This window comes from Crinia signifera, chromosome 3 (genome assembly GCF_055691185.1).
Source record: "Crinia signifera chromosome 3, ASM5569118v1, whole genome shotgun sequence".
Taxonomy (NCBI): domain Eukaryota; kingdom Metazoa; phylum Chordata; class Amphibia; order Anura; family Myobatrachidae; genus Crinia; species Crinia signifera.
Window position 1 is genome coordinate 316,679,231 of NC_139219.1, and position 18,199 is coordinate 316,697,429.

General features: G+C 43.4%; 1 protein-coding gene across 1 annotated transcript in view; it reads right to left on the bottom strand.

Moving 5' to 3' along the window:
• Nucleotides 1–608: 608 nt before the first annotated feature.
• LOC146063032 (uncharacterized) overlaps nucleotides 609–18,199 on the bottom strand; it is a 54,750-nt gene continuing 37,159 nt past the window's right edge. Inside the window, exons 14-20 of the mRNA XM_083175043.1 lie at nucleotides 11,254–11,403; nucleotides 9,296–9,456; nucleotides 7,182–7,358; nucleotides 6,299–6,440; nucleotides 5,741–5,925; nucleotides 2,287–2,428; nucleotides 609–787 (exon numbers count right to left, since the gene is read on the bottom strand). Coding sequence (XP_083031169.1) covers nucleotides 609–787; nucleotides 2,287–2,428; nucleotides 5,741–5,925; nucleotides 6,299–6,440; nucleotides 7,182–7,358; nucleotides 9,296–9,456; nucleotides 11,254–11,403 — 1,136 coding nt within the window. The remainder of the gene's footprint in view (nucleotides 788–2,286; nucleotides 2,429–5,740; nucleotides 5,926–6,298; nucleotides 6,441–7,181; nucleotides 7,359–9,295; nucleotides 9,457–11,253; nucleotides 11,404–18,199) is intronic.

Below are 18,199 nucleotides of genomic sequence, written 5' to 3' on the forward strand. Positions count from 1 at the left end.
TTTGAACACACCTCACCCCAATCTAACTCTGCATATGTTACATCTGCCCCACCAGCAGTGCAGCATGGTTTTGCGATAAGTCGCAATATTCTACAGCAAGCATAATGTGATTCAATCCAAGACGCATCATCCTACCTCCCAGGAAGTAGGCAGCTTCAATAGATTGTCCTGCACCTTTGGATCGCATGGCCCTAAATTCATAACTCTTGCAGACCTTCTGGGGCAGATGGAAAGTATGCTGTAGAGTAATTGGTGTCTATTTTATTCTGGTGCCAATGGAATCACTTTCAATGTACAGTACATCCCTCTTCTGTACCCAGGGTGGGCAGACGAAGATGGAAATCTCAAATCTCAAACTTTCCAGTCAGTAGGACTTTGCTTGATTTCCATTAAATTTCCATTATCTATATCTATATTAATATCATGGACAGTATTTCCTGGACAGTGGGACTGATTCTTCATCATACGAATACAGACAGGCAATGGTTACGCAACATTTTACTGCAATGAATAAGTAGACGTTGGGTGAGTCCCATCTCACGTGTTATTTTCTTTCTGCTCTTCACAAAATATTAAGTGGTTTTCTTAGTGCATGTTGCAACTCCACTTTATGTACGAGGCACGGCACACATCATATAGGCCATAGGACTACAGGTGATCCCAGGTGAAGGGTTCAGGTCCAGTGTGGCCCCTGGAGGAGCCTGGAAAGTGAAGTTCTGTAGCAGCTTTGTGAAGAACATAAAGAGCTCCATTTTAGCCAGGTTCTCCCCGGCACAACTTCTCTTACCTAGAACAGAGAAACAGGTGATCACATGATAATAATAATAATAATAATAATAATAATAATAATAATAATAATAATAATATTACTCTACCAGATACACACATCAGCTCTGAAGGTGCCCATACACGTTCAGATATGTGGCTGTACAATTTGTACTGTAAAATGTGCCGTATGATTCTGGCACTTGTAGGGGGATGCAATGCAATGCGATCCCCCTACATGTGCAGGTGCAATGCGATGCGAACCGATTTAATTTTTTTTTTTTTTTAAAGTTGATAGCTACTAATGGACATTGCATCGCATCGCATGTACTCCTGTACTGATGCGATGCGATGCAATGAAGGACAAAAATTATCTTCATGCAGTACTTTTTGTGCTTCATTGCATCGCATCGCATCTTTTGGTCCTTTACAATATTGTACCTGCGGGGACGCGCATCGCATTCTAGCAGGTACACGGTGCAATTATCGCACATGAGATGCGTTTTGTACTTTATAAGTACAAAATGGATGCGATAATCGCAACGTGTATGGGCACCTTAAGTCAAACTTTTAATGTTTCAATTTATCTATGTAAATATTTGGCAGAAATGTACATAGATAAATTGAAACTATGAAAATCTGTTTTGGAGACGATGTGTATTATTGCTCCGGTTTCAATTTAAACCTCTTCCTCATATTAAAAACCAGATAGTTCATTTGGATCCATCCTCAAGTCTCTGAATGTTTATCTCCAGATATCCAAATTCTGGATGGAGTCTCCATTGTTCATATTTGTTAACTTGGGGATCTCCTATTACCCCTGGTTGACAAGGGCCCTTATCTGAGAGGGGAATAGCAGTTGCTACATTCTGAAAACCTTTTGGACTACTACCAGTTTAAGGCCTTGCCTTTTGGGTTGTCCATGGTGCCTCGAGCATTCACCAGGTGATATAAGACTCCCAATGGCTCTAAGAAATCCAGAAAATATAACATGTCTTCACTTCTTTCTGCAATTAGAACTGCAAGGACATCTCACCATTAGAGTCCATATCCTTCAATCCCTGAGGTGGCTTTTCAATTGGTGCAAATCCACCCTCAGACATTTTTGGCAGATAGTACACCCAGTGGCCATCTTGGACACTCTGTATGGACAAGATTGTCTCCAATCCAGACATTAATTCTGTTTCTTGCCCCGGACTCTGTATGTGGGTACTAGGAAAGATGGTGTCCACCTTCCACATGGTAGAGTTTGCCCAGTTCCATTCCTGGATATTCCAGGTAGAAATTCTGTCTAAGTGCAATTATCTTCCACTCAGATCCAGTCTCAGCTAATGTTGTGGTTCCTGGTGGCTTACACATCTCACCTGGATAAGGGCCACCCCTATTTGATTCCCTATGGGTTCTACAGAAGACGGTGACATTTCAGGGTCGCTGGACAGAAAGGTAATCTTGTCTTCATATCAACTTGGAACTATGAGCAATGTACATGTAACATAAGCCATGATATCAGATATAACTCACCGGCTGAGAACGGCATGAACGCTTCATTCTTCACAAAATTGCCACCAGCGTCCAGAAAATGTTCCGGGTAAAACTCTTCTGGTTTTTTAAAATGATCCTTGTCATACAGCACTGACGTCAGCAGGGGGATGACCTGTGTCCCCTGCAGAAGATTAAAGAATTACTAAAGTGACATAAGTACAGTATGTATTACGTAATATTATTTATGTTTTGTTTTTTTTCTCAAAATTTTTGACAAAATCCTTTACGGTAGTTTTTGCTGGTTTTGGGCAGCTGAATGCTTTATAGTTCTACTTGTCAATTTTTATAACTGTGTTGTAAGGGGGGGGGGGTGAGGACACACTGGGCCTGATTCAGAGGGGGACGTGGTAGTAGCGGCCTCTTTTGGTGATCTCCCATCTGCAACGTCCTTCCCTAGTGTACTGTAAATCCCTGTGAATGACTATGCAAGGACTGGGATATCCACTTTCAGTGTCTGTAGACAATGTTATAATACCTGGTCAGCCTTTTACCATGTTGACCTTTTGCTTGTGTCGACATTTCGAACATGTCAACCTAAACCATGTTAACCTTTTCCAGGTGTCAACCTTTGGCGTATCGCCCAAAAAGGGGTTGTCCTATTGACTGTCAACCTTCTTACTTTCGACCAAAGATCCACACCCTCCCAACTGTAACCCCCACCCCTATTGCAGCTTAACCCTAACCTACCATCTCACAGCCTAACCCAAACCTACCTGTCTCAGAGCCTAATCATAAACTACCCATCCCACAGCCTAACCTTAACAGCCCAGCCCCTAGCCATACCGTAACCCTTCCCCTAGTGCCTGACCTTAGATCTAACCCTAACCCCACCTCTATCGCAGCCTAACCCTAACCTACCTTTCCCACAGCCTAACCTTAACAGCCCACCCCTAGACATACCTTAACCTTCCCCTAGTGCCCGACCTTAGATCTAACCCTAACCCCACCTCTATCGCAGCCTAACCCTAACCTACCTGTCCCACAGCTTAACCTTAACAGCCCACCCCTAGACATACCTTAACCTTCCCCTAGTGCCTGACCTTAGATCTAACCCTAACCCCACCTCTATCGCAGCCTAACCCTAACCTACCTTTCCCACAGCCTAACCTTAGCAGCCCAGGCCCTAGCCATACCGTAACCCTTCCCTAGTGACTGACCTTAGATCTAACCCTAACCCCACCTCTATCGCAGCCTAACCCTAACCTACCTTTCCCACAGCCTAACCTTAGCAGCCCAGGCCCTAGCCATACCGTAACCCTTCCCTAGTGACTGACCTTAGATCTAACCCTAACCCCACCTCTATCGCAGCCTAACCCTAACCTACCTTTCCCACAGCCTAACCTTAACAGCCCAGCCCCTAGTCATACCGTAAACCTTCCCCTAGTGCCCGACCTTAGATCTAACCCTAACCCCACCTCTATCGCAGCCTAACCCTAACCTACCTTTCCCACAGCCTAACCTTAACAGCCCACCCCTAGACATATCTTAACCTTCCCCTAGTACCTGACCTTAGATCTAACCCTAACCCCACCTCTATCGCAGCCTATCCCTAACCTATCTGTCCCATAGCCTAATTAACAGCCCACCCCTAGACATACCTTAACCCTTCCCCTAGTGCCTGACCTTAAATCTAACCCTAACCATAACCCCGGCAGCTGCCATCATGATTATAACCATCGGGACACTGCTGTTGAGATTCTGACCATTGGGATCTGGAGTGAAGGGATATTAACTACTGAACATCTCTCTTTTAACCAGGGCTTAAAGTGGTCATGCAGAGGTGGGGGAACTCATTTCTCTATGCCACCTATTGACCCCCCCCCCTCTCCCCACTAGGCTAAGACAGGGGCCAGTGGTTGGGTTTTTGGCTGTGAAGGGCCAATGTGGAGGTTAAAATATTCCACCTCCCCATTAGAGGTGGTGGAACTCAGTTCCAACCCGTTACCCACCTCACTTTAACCCCTGCTTTTAACCATGGAATATAACTGGTTATGACCCTTTGCATAATATCTTACATACACCAGTGGTAGGCTACAAAATGTATTTGCATATTATCACACCCCCTAGGATCGTGCATCTCTGAATGATATCCCTTTCACACAGAAAAGATAATTACCGGGTTAAAAATATCTACCAGGTAATTTTCAGTTCAACACGGGTCCTTCTTCTGTCTGAAAGGGTCAACCCGGGTCGTATATTCTATATACTCTGACCCTGGAATTTACCATGGTCAAGGATCCGGGATTTTAGACCCAAGGTGACCCTTTCACACAGAAGAAATACCTGTGTTAACCACCAAACTACAGAGTGGACATTTTTAATGCAGTAATTTACTTTAATGTGTGAAGGGGGGGTGGGTAGGCTGGTACCGGCAAATGACCTGGCACTGAAAATGGCGGGTAAAAGCCATGAATTTTAGACATTTCTGACTGAAATTCCAGGTATTTAAGAAAATCCGGGTCAACCCGGATTTAAGGGTTGACCCTTTCACACCAAGTTCCCGGGTTGAATAGCTTTACCCAGTAATTTGCTTCTGGTGGGAATTTGTGTCAGACTGCACCCAGCAAAATGACCTGGCACTCATAAATGCCGGGTAACTGCCGGGTGGGCGGTAGGAAAGGGGCATTATTGATTACTGTGACATAAACATATTTCCCAGGGTTTAAAGAAATTCTTATTGCTCCAAATATTGTATCTCTTATTTCCAACTGTCACGACAAAGCCAAATCCAAATATTATTTGTGTTAAATGCTCACAACTGTTCTTAGTTGATGGGATACCAAGTCTAATCTTTACAGTATGTATTTAATAACTAAGAATGAATATATATATATATATATATATATATATATATATATATATAAAATTTACAGTATGTATTTATTAACTAAGAATATATTTAATTAATATACACTCCAATAAACACTTCAATCAAGATAAACATGGCAGATGTCGTGATCAGAACTGCACTGATTCATTAGTAAATATTCCTTTCAATTATTTCACATTGTTTGAGTAAATCAGTGGCGCCCTACAAAAATGGCCGCCGTCTTGGAGGAGACAGGCACTAGAGGTCCTAATTGACCTTTAGCATCTGCCAGGGTAGTTCAGGATGTGCCAGATTCTAGGAACGCTGCCATGCTGGGTGCACCTACCACCAGGCAATGAGCAAGTTAAGAAACCCCTAGTAGCAACAAGCATTTAACCCTTGGCAATGAGCATGAAACAACTGGCAACGAGCAGGAAACCTCTGGCAGAGAGCATGCAGGTGAAACAATTCTGGAATTAATGAGTGAGGGGAGGGGGGCACTGCAAACATTTTAAGCAAGGGAGCATAACATTTCTTGTTACACCATTTTAGTATCTGGTGATGAATTGCTAAAGAAAGAAGGAGCACCTGCAGTGATAGGACACAATAAGATTTAGGCCATACCTTTGGGATAGAATACCCTCTGAATGTGACGTCCTGAGTAGTAGCATGCGGGACGTTATTTGGAACTATATTCCCAAACCTCTGTATCTCGTGCACTACGGCGTCAGTATAGGGCATGTCCTTACGGTGTACCGCGTGTGGCTCCGCTGAGCCGATAACTTTCTCGATCTCATTTTGGACTTTTTCTGTTTACAAAATAAAAGTTAAAAACACTCAGCACAAAAACATATGTCGTATTTCAGTTTGCTGATTATTATCGGACACTCAATCTGTATAATTTCTCTCTCTCATTTCCAGACATTGGGGCTAATTAAACACCATGGGGGAAGGTCTGCGTATGCAAAAGCGCATATTTGCGCATGAGCAGACCCCGGCAATGAACGACTTCAGTGAGATACACATGGGAGTGGGAACGGGGCTCACCCATGGGAACGCGGCGGGTCGATGCCTGCCAGGGGTCAGTATCTTCTTCATAGCGCTCGCAAATAAAAGTCATCTGTCCCCAGTGCGAACATGCCGGGGACTAATAGATTAGAATCGGGGCCCTTCAGCTCTTACTTTGTATTTCAGGGTATTTCATCATCAACAGAAGACCCCATCTCAGAGTGGTGGAGGTGGTTTCCATGCCGGCAACAAAGAGGTCGGCCACAAGCGCTGTTAGGTTCTCATTGGTGAAATATAGTTCCGGTCTAGGTTTCTCCTGTAACGTATGAGGTGTCATTGTTAAAAAAGGTAACATGCAAAGAAACAAAGGAAGAAATTAATGTCTAAAAAATATCGCTATGGAACATCATCATGCTGCAGGTGTAACATCTGTAATTTGCATATTCTAAAAATATACAGAGCAGCTGATTGGTTGCCATGAGTCACTTCTCCTCTGGCTCACTTCTCCCTTATCAACGCTTCATACATCTACCCCAGATTGCTGGCTGTGGCCCCACAGTGGCAAAAATGGGCATAGCCTTGTGGGAAGCACCGTAATTGTAGACCATGCCCCCTAGCCAGAGGCCACACTCCCTGTAAAAATGAAACAACTTCCAGAAAACAATCGGCATTTACAGTACAGCATATAGTGTTCAAATAATGTGACAAGACAAATACAAATGATAACCTTGCAGAAAATGTGGTATGTCAATAAGCCTTTTCGATATGAATTTCCAAAAACATGACATGTCACCCTAAATACAGCACTTTCAATAGTGAGTCCCATTATTGTTACATACATCAGAAAGAAATATATTCAAAATGAATTGAATGAAAAGTTATATTTTTGACGCGCACCAAAACAAGAGTTCTTTCTTTATTAATTCAACTCCAAGTATTTTATTTGAAACAGTGGTGGATCCAGGGGTAGGGCTTTAGCACTTACTTCTTACTAAGAAGTAAGTGCTAGAGCCCCACCCCTGGATCCGCCACTGATAAGAAGTAAGTGCTGCATTACCTCCTCCTGTTTCACCAGGAACTTGTCAATGAGATTCCTCTGGTCATTAACATCCAATTGTTTCTTCTGGTTGGTGAAGGTCTCCCTGATGAAAACGTGCAACTCATTCAAATTGTTCGTCAGGGTTTTGAGAAACCCGGGAAACCAGCGCATCACGGATGGAAAGGCGTTGTACAGCTATACAGAGAGAGAGAGGACATAGTTACTGTACATAAACATTTACTGAGATCGGAGTTCTATTTCACATGGGATGTTGCTATTTCCCCCTGTATGTTTGTGAAAGATGGGATGGGGAACCTTCGGCCCTCCACCTGTCGAACTACACCTCCCAGCATGCCCTGCTACAATTTTCCTTATTGGCCATGCTAAAACTCTTTGCAGGACACGCTGTGATATGTAGTTCAACAACAGCTAGAGGGCCACTGGTTCCCCATCCCTATTCTACATAGACAAATCCAGGGTAAACACCAACTATTCAGCTCTCAATATATCGGCCAGTGAGTACCCAGCTTTGAAAAGCTGTAACTGCGTCCGTCTGTGAATCAGACCCTTAATAAAAGCTAAGGAAATGACAAACAGTGCGGCACTTAATAATTCATGAGAAACAATTATAATTTAAACAATCACACAATTTATTATATGCAGTAAATTATATGCACAAACAAATAAATAAATAAATAAATAAGTAAATAAACCTCCGGGGGTATATAAATAAATACAATCAAAACCATATTGCAAGGTATCACACTTTCTCAATGATATTTATATTATGCACAATATCTGGGTAACCTTATGTTCTTATTTAGGTACTGATTTTGCTGATAAATGTTATTCCTTATGGATTGAGTCCAGGAGATGGGTATTTTGGTCCTAGTTATCACAGTTCCTTTGGATAACACGTTTTGCCGCGCACAGGGCTGCCTTTTCAAATCAGGAGAAAAAAGCTGGCGAAATGCGTTATCCAAAGGAACTGTGACAAATAGGAAACTCTGCCAGCTATGTGCTTGTGACCCCAAATCAGTATGCAGAGATTGTCTATTGGCATCAAGGTATTTTAGCCGTGTCTACAAGTACGCTAACAGCGGGACCCTCTGAGTGGCATTCAGAGCACGGGAACACCCACATCTTTAGATGGTCACTGATTGTCGAAAGAAACATTGGGCGTTCCCGAATGGTAATGGGGCTGCCCGGCTCCCCCCGCCCTTCTCTGCCCATCACTCACCTTGTAGGGTGTGTGCACGCAACCTGCATCTGCACATGCACAGAAATGCGCCTGCACGGAGGACCGAATGAACCAGAATAACCCTCATAATGGGATGCAGTCAAAATCCCGACAGGGTCAAAATCCCAACATTTAAAATCCCGACAAGGTCAAAATACTGACATATAGAATGTACAGGTGAAACAGTCAACATGACTTTCGGTCAACAGGTCGTGAGGTCGACATGGGTTTTTTCACTGTTTTTTGAGCCGACATGTGTTGACAGGCGGTATTTCATGCCCTACCATCCACTAGGGCGTGGTGGGAGAATAAAATAGTGAGCGCGAGGCACCGTGCCCGAAGCAGGGCGAGCAAAGCGAGCGATGCGAGGGGCTACGGTTCACTTCCAACTGTGTCCATGTCGACTGTGTTGACATTCGGGTAAAAAAACTGTGAAAAAACCCATGTCAACCTCGCAACCTGTCTACCGAAGGTCATGTTGACTTTTTCACCTGTGCATTCTATACTGTATGTCAGTATTTTGACCTTGTCGGGACTTTAAATGTCGGGATTTTGTCCTTGTCGGGATTTTAAATGTTTGGATTTTGAGCCAGTCAGGATTTTGACCCTGTCGGGATTTTGACCGTCGGGATTTCATACCAAATCCCTCATAATCACACCTCTGCGTTTCCTAGCACTTTGGACACTTAACTTCCTTAATAAAAGCTATACACATTGTTTTCATGAAAGAATCACAAGTTTTTTTGCATTTTAAATATTCTGTAATTAATAAACCCGTTTTTTTTTTTTTTTGCATTTAACAGACAAAACCTAAAACAGGTGGCTAATGAATCCATTACCTAAACATGATTGACAGCAATATATTGTATAAACATAAAACTGAGCTGCTTACCATGGCCGTCGGGCTGCCGGCTAGTTTTAGATTATCATTGACAATTTTCATAAGCCTTAAAAGTTTTGGATCTTCATAATCAAATCGATGGCTGAGTAACATGGTCACGATTATATTGACAACAGCAGCATTTAAAATCTTGTTATTGTCAAATGGTTTCCCTGGAATTGCAAATAAATTCATAGGAAATCAAAGGAGCAAAATACATATATAGAACTGCAAATATTTGCCCAACTTTTATTATCCGGACACCACATACTATTTATCCCCCATTTATAAAACATACCAAACCTTGTATTTATTTGATTTGGAGCACATTACTGTTCTTATAGGGAGGCTTCATATCTTTAACCAAGATGGCCAACCCTATAGATTGTAAGCTTGCGAGCAGGGCCCTCCTACATTTTGACTGTCTGTAAATACCCTGTTTTGTTGTATCACTGTCTGCTATTGTAAAGCGCAACGGAATATGCTGCGCTATATAAGAAACTGTTAATAAATAAATAAATAAATAAACCACACATATGTAGTGCCATCTTATCACTGTTACAGAGCCACATTACTGTTCTTATAGGGAGGCTTCAGAACTTTAACCAAGATGGCCAACCACACATATGTAGTGCCATCTTATCACTGTTACAGAGCCACATTACTGTTCTTATAGGGAGGCTTCATATCTTTAACCAAGATGGCCAACCACACATATGTAGTGCCATCTTATCACTGCTACAGAGCCACAGTGGGAGGTGAATTCCATCCCATGAACAATAAAGGTGAATACACACGGAACAATGTCGGAAAGCTTCCGAAATCGTTTACGAATGTATCAAATCGTTCATCGTGCGTACACACGGAACGCTCCCTGCATGCAAAAAATACATATTCACTAATTATACCAAACATTTATAATTGGTGTTGACTTTTTTCAATTGAGCAAAATGTTTTCTTCATGTTGTTACTACTATTTTTCTCATTAATAAATAATAATGTTACACCATCATGAATTTTTTTTAAAGACAAGTTAATATGTATTATTATTATTTATTTATATGCGGCAAAGGGGGTCCGCTCAGTTATAGAGTTTATAAACAAGAAAACAAAACAAGAAAGCAGTAACTTTCAAGACAGTTAAGGTCAAGTACAGGGTACACATGTAGCGCCTCTCGTCTTGCAGGGGCTGGCGGTCAGATCGCCAACCACCAGCTCCCGCCAGCCACAGGAAGAGGATGCATCCCCCACGCATCCCCTTCTGACCGAGCCCACTGCCGCGCTCCACCGCCTCCATGCCGCTCCCCGCACCCCCCACCTAACCCTGCCCATCTCCTTGAAGTGAAGACAAGCAGGGAATCTGTCCACCGCCGCCAATATACTGGGACACACATGTGTGTGCGTCTCAGTCAGATGGTGCACCTCTCTGCCAGCGATCGCCAGCAGGGGCATTCTGGTGATTCCCGGTGATGAATGAGAGGCGCTCCATCTGTATATAAGCATTTCTGCATCAGCAGACAATAGTAAGGGGCAGACAGGCAGGAGTTCTGCAAGTGGTAGATGTGAGCATGTTACAGTAATATTGTATGTAATTCATTAATATTGCAACTTGTAATATAATAAATAATAATATTGTTTCTCAATAAAATCAATAAGGGATATTAGTAACAATATTCCAGGTGCAAAAACCACCACAAAACTGCCATCAAAAGTAGATTGCAAAACCACATTAAACCACTAAATAGTAAATTCAATGGTTTGGTGCCTCAATTTGCTGATGATTTGCAGGGATTTCAAAATTCCAACGAAACTGCTGCTTTGTAAATTGTAAATTCTGAAACTCAATAAATTAAACCCTTGGAATGAACATAAAAAAAAGCTTCAATGAAGTTCTTCTCTACAACTACAAAGCTTAAGGTGCGTTCTAGAACTGAACTAGATGAAACGGTGGAATGAAGGCCGTCACTGACCTTTGTAGGAGTTGATCTTTTTCACTAAATATTCACTTTCTTCGCTAATTCTGTTTTCAATGGTTTGCTTCCCCATCCCAAAATCTCGCAGGGTTGAAAGAGTAAATCGTCTCATCACTCTCCAGTTCTCATCATTAGAAAAAATAATTCCTGGGTTGAGGGGACAAAAAAGAACACATGAAAACACAGAACATGCACCCGCGATGTATCGCATCCGATACGGTCTGTAGGTGTGTGCCAGCGGTTATGCTGCACTGCTAGCACACCCCTATCTGCAGTGTTGGAAAACTCTGGGCAGGAGATTTGATACCTCCAATACAAGAGAATGGGAGATCTCTCAGCCCATTCTTTTGTAAGGATTTTTTTTTTTTTTTAAATCTCCTGCCCCCCCCCCCCCCCCCCCCCCCCCCCCCCTGTATCTCCGTGGGAGTTAAATACAATACATTGCATGCAATTTATCAAGTGTCAAATTTCATGTGAGCCCTCCCGGGGAGCTGAGGGGAAATTAGGTCCTAGTGTATGGAAGCCTTTACTCAGCAACAATCTTCTAGCCTGGGGATCTATAAATTTCATTAACATTTATAGCAGGGGGCCTGGGGTGCACAGTCCATTTGGGTACATCACTTCTGCGGTGGATCGGAGACATTACACACTGCTTGCAATTACTTTGCATTTCACACTCCAATTGTCACCCAGTATCTTTGAGAGTCTGCACATTTTGTAATTGTAATAGGTTATGGTATATAATAACTCCAGTGAATCATAAAATGATTATGAACCAAGAATTATGATTTAATTATGATATAATTATGATTTAATGAATAGGAACTAGTGGTGGATTTTACCTATGGGCTGCGGGACTGAAGACCCCCCAGTAAAATCCGCTACCCTGCTCAGCGTTTGTGAAGCCAGATGCAGTCTGTGATTCTCCACTGGCTCCACAATGCATAGCACTGACATCCTTTTGGACGTCCTACCTGCCAGTCCCCCACTGTAAGGCAGTCCCATTGGGAGGTATTCCTCCCTTCAGCACTGCTAGTTAAGGCTGCGATTAGCAGAGGTCTGGGTTCCTGTAGGACGCCACTCACTGCTTTACCAGGGGCGTAACTAACTATTTAGCGCCCCCCCACCGCACGTGGGGGGTGGGGCCCCGCCGCACCTAACCTGCCCCCCCTTCTTATACGCGGTCTGCGTCTCGCCCGGCTCTCTGTCGGGACCTTCCTGACGTCACGGTCCGGGCCGGCTCCTGCTGCTACAATGAAAACGGACTCTTAGAAAATGGCTGCCCCCATACTGCAGACAGAAAACTGTCTGCAGTATGGGGGCAGCCATTTTCTAATTGTCAGTTTTCATTGCAGCAGGAGCCGGCCGGGACTGTGACGTCAGGAAGGTCCCGACAGAGAGCCGGGCGAGACGCAGACTGCGGGTAACTATAGCCCCGCAGCCCCCCCGGCGGCGCCCCCAATTTCTCTGCGCCCCCCCGCCACCGCGGGGGCTGCGGAGCTATAGTTACGCCACTGTGCTTTACCATGCAGCTCTTGCCAGCTTCTACTATTGTTGATGTTCCTATTGATAGGACTACTGTATTACTACTGCGGATACTGCTTCTCCTACTACTATGACTACTACTACTACTGTATTACTACTACTACTACTCTATTACTACTACTACTACCACTGCTGCTATTCTTTACTACTACTACTACCACTACTGTATTACTACTACCTACTACTACTATTAATACTACTACTACTGTATTACTACCTACTACTACTCTATTATTACTACTACTGTATTGCTGCTACTACTACAACTACTACTGCGGATACTGCTACTATTCTTTACTACTACTACTACTACTACTACTACCTACTACTACTACTATTAATACTACTACTGTATTACTACTACCTACTACTACTACTACTATTAATACTACTATTACTACTATTACTACTGTATTAGTACCTACTACTACTACTATTAATACTACTACTACTACTACTACTACTGTATTACTACTACCTACTACTACTCTATTATTACTACTACTGTATTGCTGCTACTACTACTGTTACTACTACTACTACTACTGTATTACGACTACCTACTACTACTCTATTAAAACTACTACTACTACTACTACTACTACTACTGCTACTACTGCTACTACTACTACCGTATTACTACTACCTACTACTACTACTATTAATACTACTACTACTGTATTACTACTACCTACTACTACTACTACTACTACTGTATTACTACCTACTACTACTACTATTAATACTACTACTACTGTATTACTACTACCTACTACTACTCTATTATTTCTACTACTGTATTGCTGCTACTACTACTGTATTACTACTACAACTACTACTGCTACTACTACTACTACTACTACTACTACTACTACTGTATTACGACTACCTACTACTACTCTATTATTACTACTACTACTACTACTGTATTACGACTACCTACTACTACTCTATTATTACTACTACTACTACTACTACTGTATTACTAGTGTTCCCGCTAGGCTGTTTTAGCGGGGCGCTGCGCCCTGCCCAATTTTTAGAGGGCAAAATGCGCCCTGCCCGTCTCGCAGCACCCCGCTAAAACAGCCTCACGGGGAAGCCCAGCGTCGCCGTTGACGGTGATGCCTGGCGCCCCCCCGCCGCACCTAACCTGCCCCCCCTTCTTGCCCGCGGTCTGCGTCTCGCCCAGCTCTCTGTCGGGACCTGCCTGACGTCACGGTCCCGGCCGGCTCCTGCTGCTACAATGAAAACGGACTCTTAGAAAATGGCTGCCCCCAAACTGCAGACAGAAAACTGTCTGCAGTATGGGGGCAGCCATTTTCTAATTGTCAGTTTTCATTGCAGCAGGAGCCGGCCGGGACCGTGACGTCAGGAAGGTCCCGACAGAGAGCCGGGCGAGACGCAGACTGCGGGTAACTATAGCCCTGCAGCCCCCCCGGCGGCGCCCCCAATTTCTCTGCGCCCCCCCGCCACCGCGGGGGCTGCGGAGCTACAGTTACGCCACTGTGCTTTACCATGCAGCTCTTGCCAGCCTCTACTATTGTTGATGTTCCTATTGATAGGACTACTGTATTACTATTGCGGATACTGCTTCTCCTACTACTACTACTACTACTATGACTACTACTACTACTACTGTATTACTACTACTACAACTACTGTATTACTACTACTACTACTACTACTACTACTACTACTACTACTACTGTATTACTACTACTTACTACTACTACTACTATTAATACTACTACTACTACTGTATTACTACTACCTACTACTACTACTATTAATACTACTACTACTACTACTGTATTACTACCTACTACTACTACTATTAATATTATTACTACTACTACTGTATTACTACTACCTACTACTACTCTATTATTACTACTACTGTATTGCTGCTGCTGCTGCTGCTACTACTACTACTGTATTACTACTACTACTACTACTACTACTACTACTACTGCTACTGCTACTACTACTACTGTATTACTACTGCGGATACTGCTACCACTGCTGCTATTCTTTACTACTAATACTACTACTACTACTACTGTATTACTACTACTACTGTATTACTACTACTACTATTAATACTACTACTACTGTATTACTACTACCTACTACTACTACTACTACTACTATTAATACTACTACTACTACTACTACTACTACTACTACTACTACTGTATTACTACCTACTACTACTACTACTACTGTATTACCACTACCTACTACTACTCTATTATTACTACTACTGTATTGCTGCTACTACTACTGTATTACTACTACAACTACTACTACTACTACTACTACTACTATTAATACTGTATTACTACTGCGGATACTGCTACCACTGCTACTATTCTTTACTACTACTACTACTACTACTACTACTACTACTACTACTCTATTATTACTACTACTGTATTACTACTGCTGCTACTCTTACTACTACCTACTACTACTACTACTACTACTATTATTATTAATACTACTAATACTACTGTATTACTACTGCGGATACTGCTACCACTGCTGCTATTCTTTACTACTACTACTACTACTCTATTATTACTACTACTGTATTACTACTACTACTCTAATATTACTACTACTACTGTATTACTACTACTACTACTACTACTACTACTACTGTATTACTGCCACCTACTACAACTCTATTACTACTACTACTACTACTACACCTCCCAACTGTCCCGCTTACCACGGGAACGTCCCGATATTCGCAGATGTTTCCGCGTCCCGCACGGGGCCGCCATTGTCCCGCGGTGGGGGGGGGCTGTTGGGAGCCCCCCCAGCCTGCCAAGAATATACGCTGTGCGTCTATTCAGCGCCGACGAGCGTCGAAAATGTCCGCGCCCCCTACAAAATGTGGGAGGTATGTACTACTACTATTAATACTACTACTAATACTGTGGGTGAAATTCTATGGAATGAGATAAATAGACTTTTGCGATTTTTTTCGCAAAAACGGCCAAAATCACATTTTTTTTCCATTTTCGCATATTTAATGAGCTACGAAAATGTGAAAAAAAGTGCGATTTTTGCCAACAAGTTGGACACACTGGAAATGCGATGGCTGCTTTTCGCAGCACATCGCATCCAGATGTTTTCACATGAAAAAGTATACAAATCGCATATTTAATGGTATGCGATTTGTATAAAGTGTGTCTATAATTCGCCCAAAAATCAGACCATGTTCTGATGGGCGAATTAGCCAGAACCTGCAATGTTCTGTGCAGGGTTCTGGTGTAAAAAAAAAGTAAACTACCCGAAGTAGTCCACAGGGGTACCTGAGGAAGGAAATCCTACTCACCTGGTCCCCGGCGACGACATCGGCATCCTCTCCAGCAGATGCGCTGCTCCCGGCTGGTACCCGCTCTCGGACTGAAGAGGCACAGAGATTTTCATCTTCCGCGCCTCTCCTCCGGATGATTCTATTGGCCGCCTAGCGGTCAATCAGGAGCCGACTTTCTCGGCTCCTGATTGGCCGCTAGGTGGCCAATGGAATCATTCTGAGAAGAGGCGCGGAAGATGAAACATCTCTGCGCCTCTTCAGTCCGAGAGCGGGTACCAGCCGGGAGCAGCGCGTCTGCCGGAGAGGATGCCGATGTCGTCGCTGGGGACCAGGTGAGTAGGATTTCCTTCCTCAGGTACCCCTGTGGACTACTTCGGATCCTGGACCGGGGATTCTTCAGCCCAGGAGCCCTGGAACCCCGGACCAGCCCCGGAACCAGGACCAAGGCCCCGGAACCGGACTCTTCTGCCCTGGAGCCCCAGAGCCCGGACCCAGGATCCAGGGACCGACCTACGGGCTCAAGGTAGGTAAGTATCAGTGTGTGTGTTATGTGTGTATTAAACTTTTATTTTTCAGGGTGTCAGTGTGTTTTATTTAACTATTTTTTGTACTGTAAAACTACAAGTGCCAGCGGGCTCTTTAATGCCCCGCATGCTGGGACTTGTGGTTCTCCAAGTCCCAGCATGCGGGGTAGGCTTGCTGGGACTCATAGTTCTACAGTAGAAAACAATAGTTTATATTCTTTTTTTTACACTTTACATAAGCCCGATGCCCACCGCCCAGGGGCATCGGGGACAGCCCGGACTTTCAGCATGGGCTGGTAAGTCCTGGAGGGGGGGGACCCCTTCTTTGGGGGGGGTCCCCACTTCCCCAGGACCCCTGCCCATGCTGACCAGCCATGGGGTTAATGCTTTGGCCGCGGGACCTTATATAATAAGTGTCCCCCCGGCTGTGGCATTACCCTGCTGGCTGGTTGGGTCTGGTGCTGGTTCTTAAAATACGGGGGACCCCTAGTCATTTTGTCCCCCGTATTTTGGGAACCAGCGCCGGACCTTGAGCCTGGTGCTGGTTTCATTAAATCAAGGGGACCCCTATTTGTCGGGGACCCTGATTTTATGTCACCAGCACCGGCTCAATGAGCCCGGGGCTGGTTATGCTCGGGCGGGGGACCCCTCGCTAGGTTTTTTTTTATTTTAATTTGCGCTTTCCTGCAAACGTGCGATTTTCAGACATGAAAATCGCACATTTTCAGGACTAAAGACAACACACCACCTCGCACCTATTCGCACTATTTGGCCCGTTTTTCGCATCTCATTAAATATGCGAAAAACGGGCCAATCTTGCGATTTTAAAAAGGCGAAGTGGTGCGATAAAAAAAATGCGCATTTATCTCATCCCATAGAATGTCACCCTGTATTACTACTGCGGATACTGCTACCACTGCTGCTATTCTTTACTACTATTACTACTACTACTACTACTATTATTGCTTCTCCTTTTACTACTACTGCTACTGTTACTACTACTGTATAATTACTATTATTTCTATTATTCCTTCTCATACTACTACTACTACCTCCACTACTACTACTGTATTACTACTACTATTACTACCACCAATACTACTATTATTGCTTCTGATACTACTACTACTACTACAGTATTTCTACTACTACTATTATTGCTTCTAATACTACTACCACTACTACTGTATTACTACTACTACTACTACTACTACATTACTTCTGCGGATACTGCTACCACTGCTGCTACTCTTACTACTGTATTACTTCTATTACTACTACTACTATTGTTGCTGCTCCTACTGATACTACTACTGTATTACTACTGCTGCTACTCTTACTACTACTATTGCTACTACTACTGTATTACTACTAACTTATTACTACTACAATTATTGCTGATCCTACTACTGCTACTACAGGTTGAGTATCCCGTATCTGGATATCCGTTATCCGAATTATTCCAAAAAACGTTTTTTTTTGGGGGGGGAATAGTTCGAATTCACCCCCCCGACCCTTTTTTATATTTACCTAGTCCCCCAGTGTC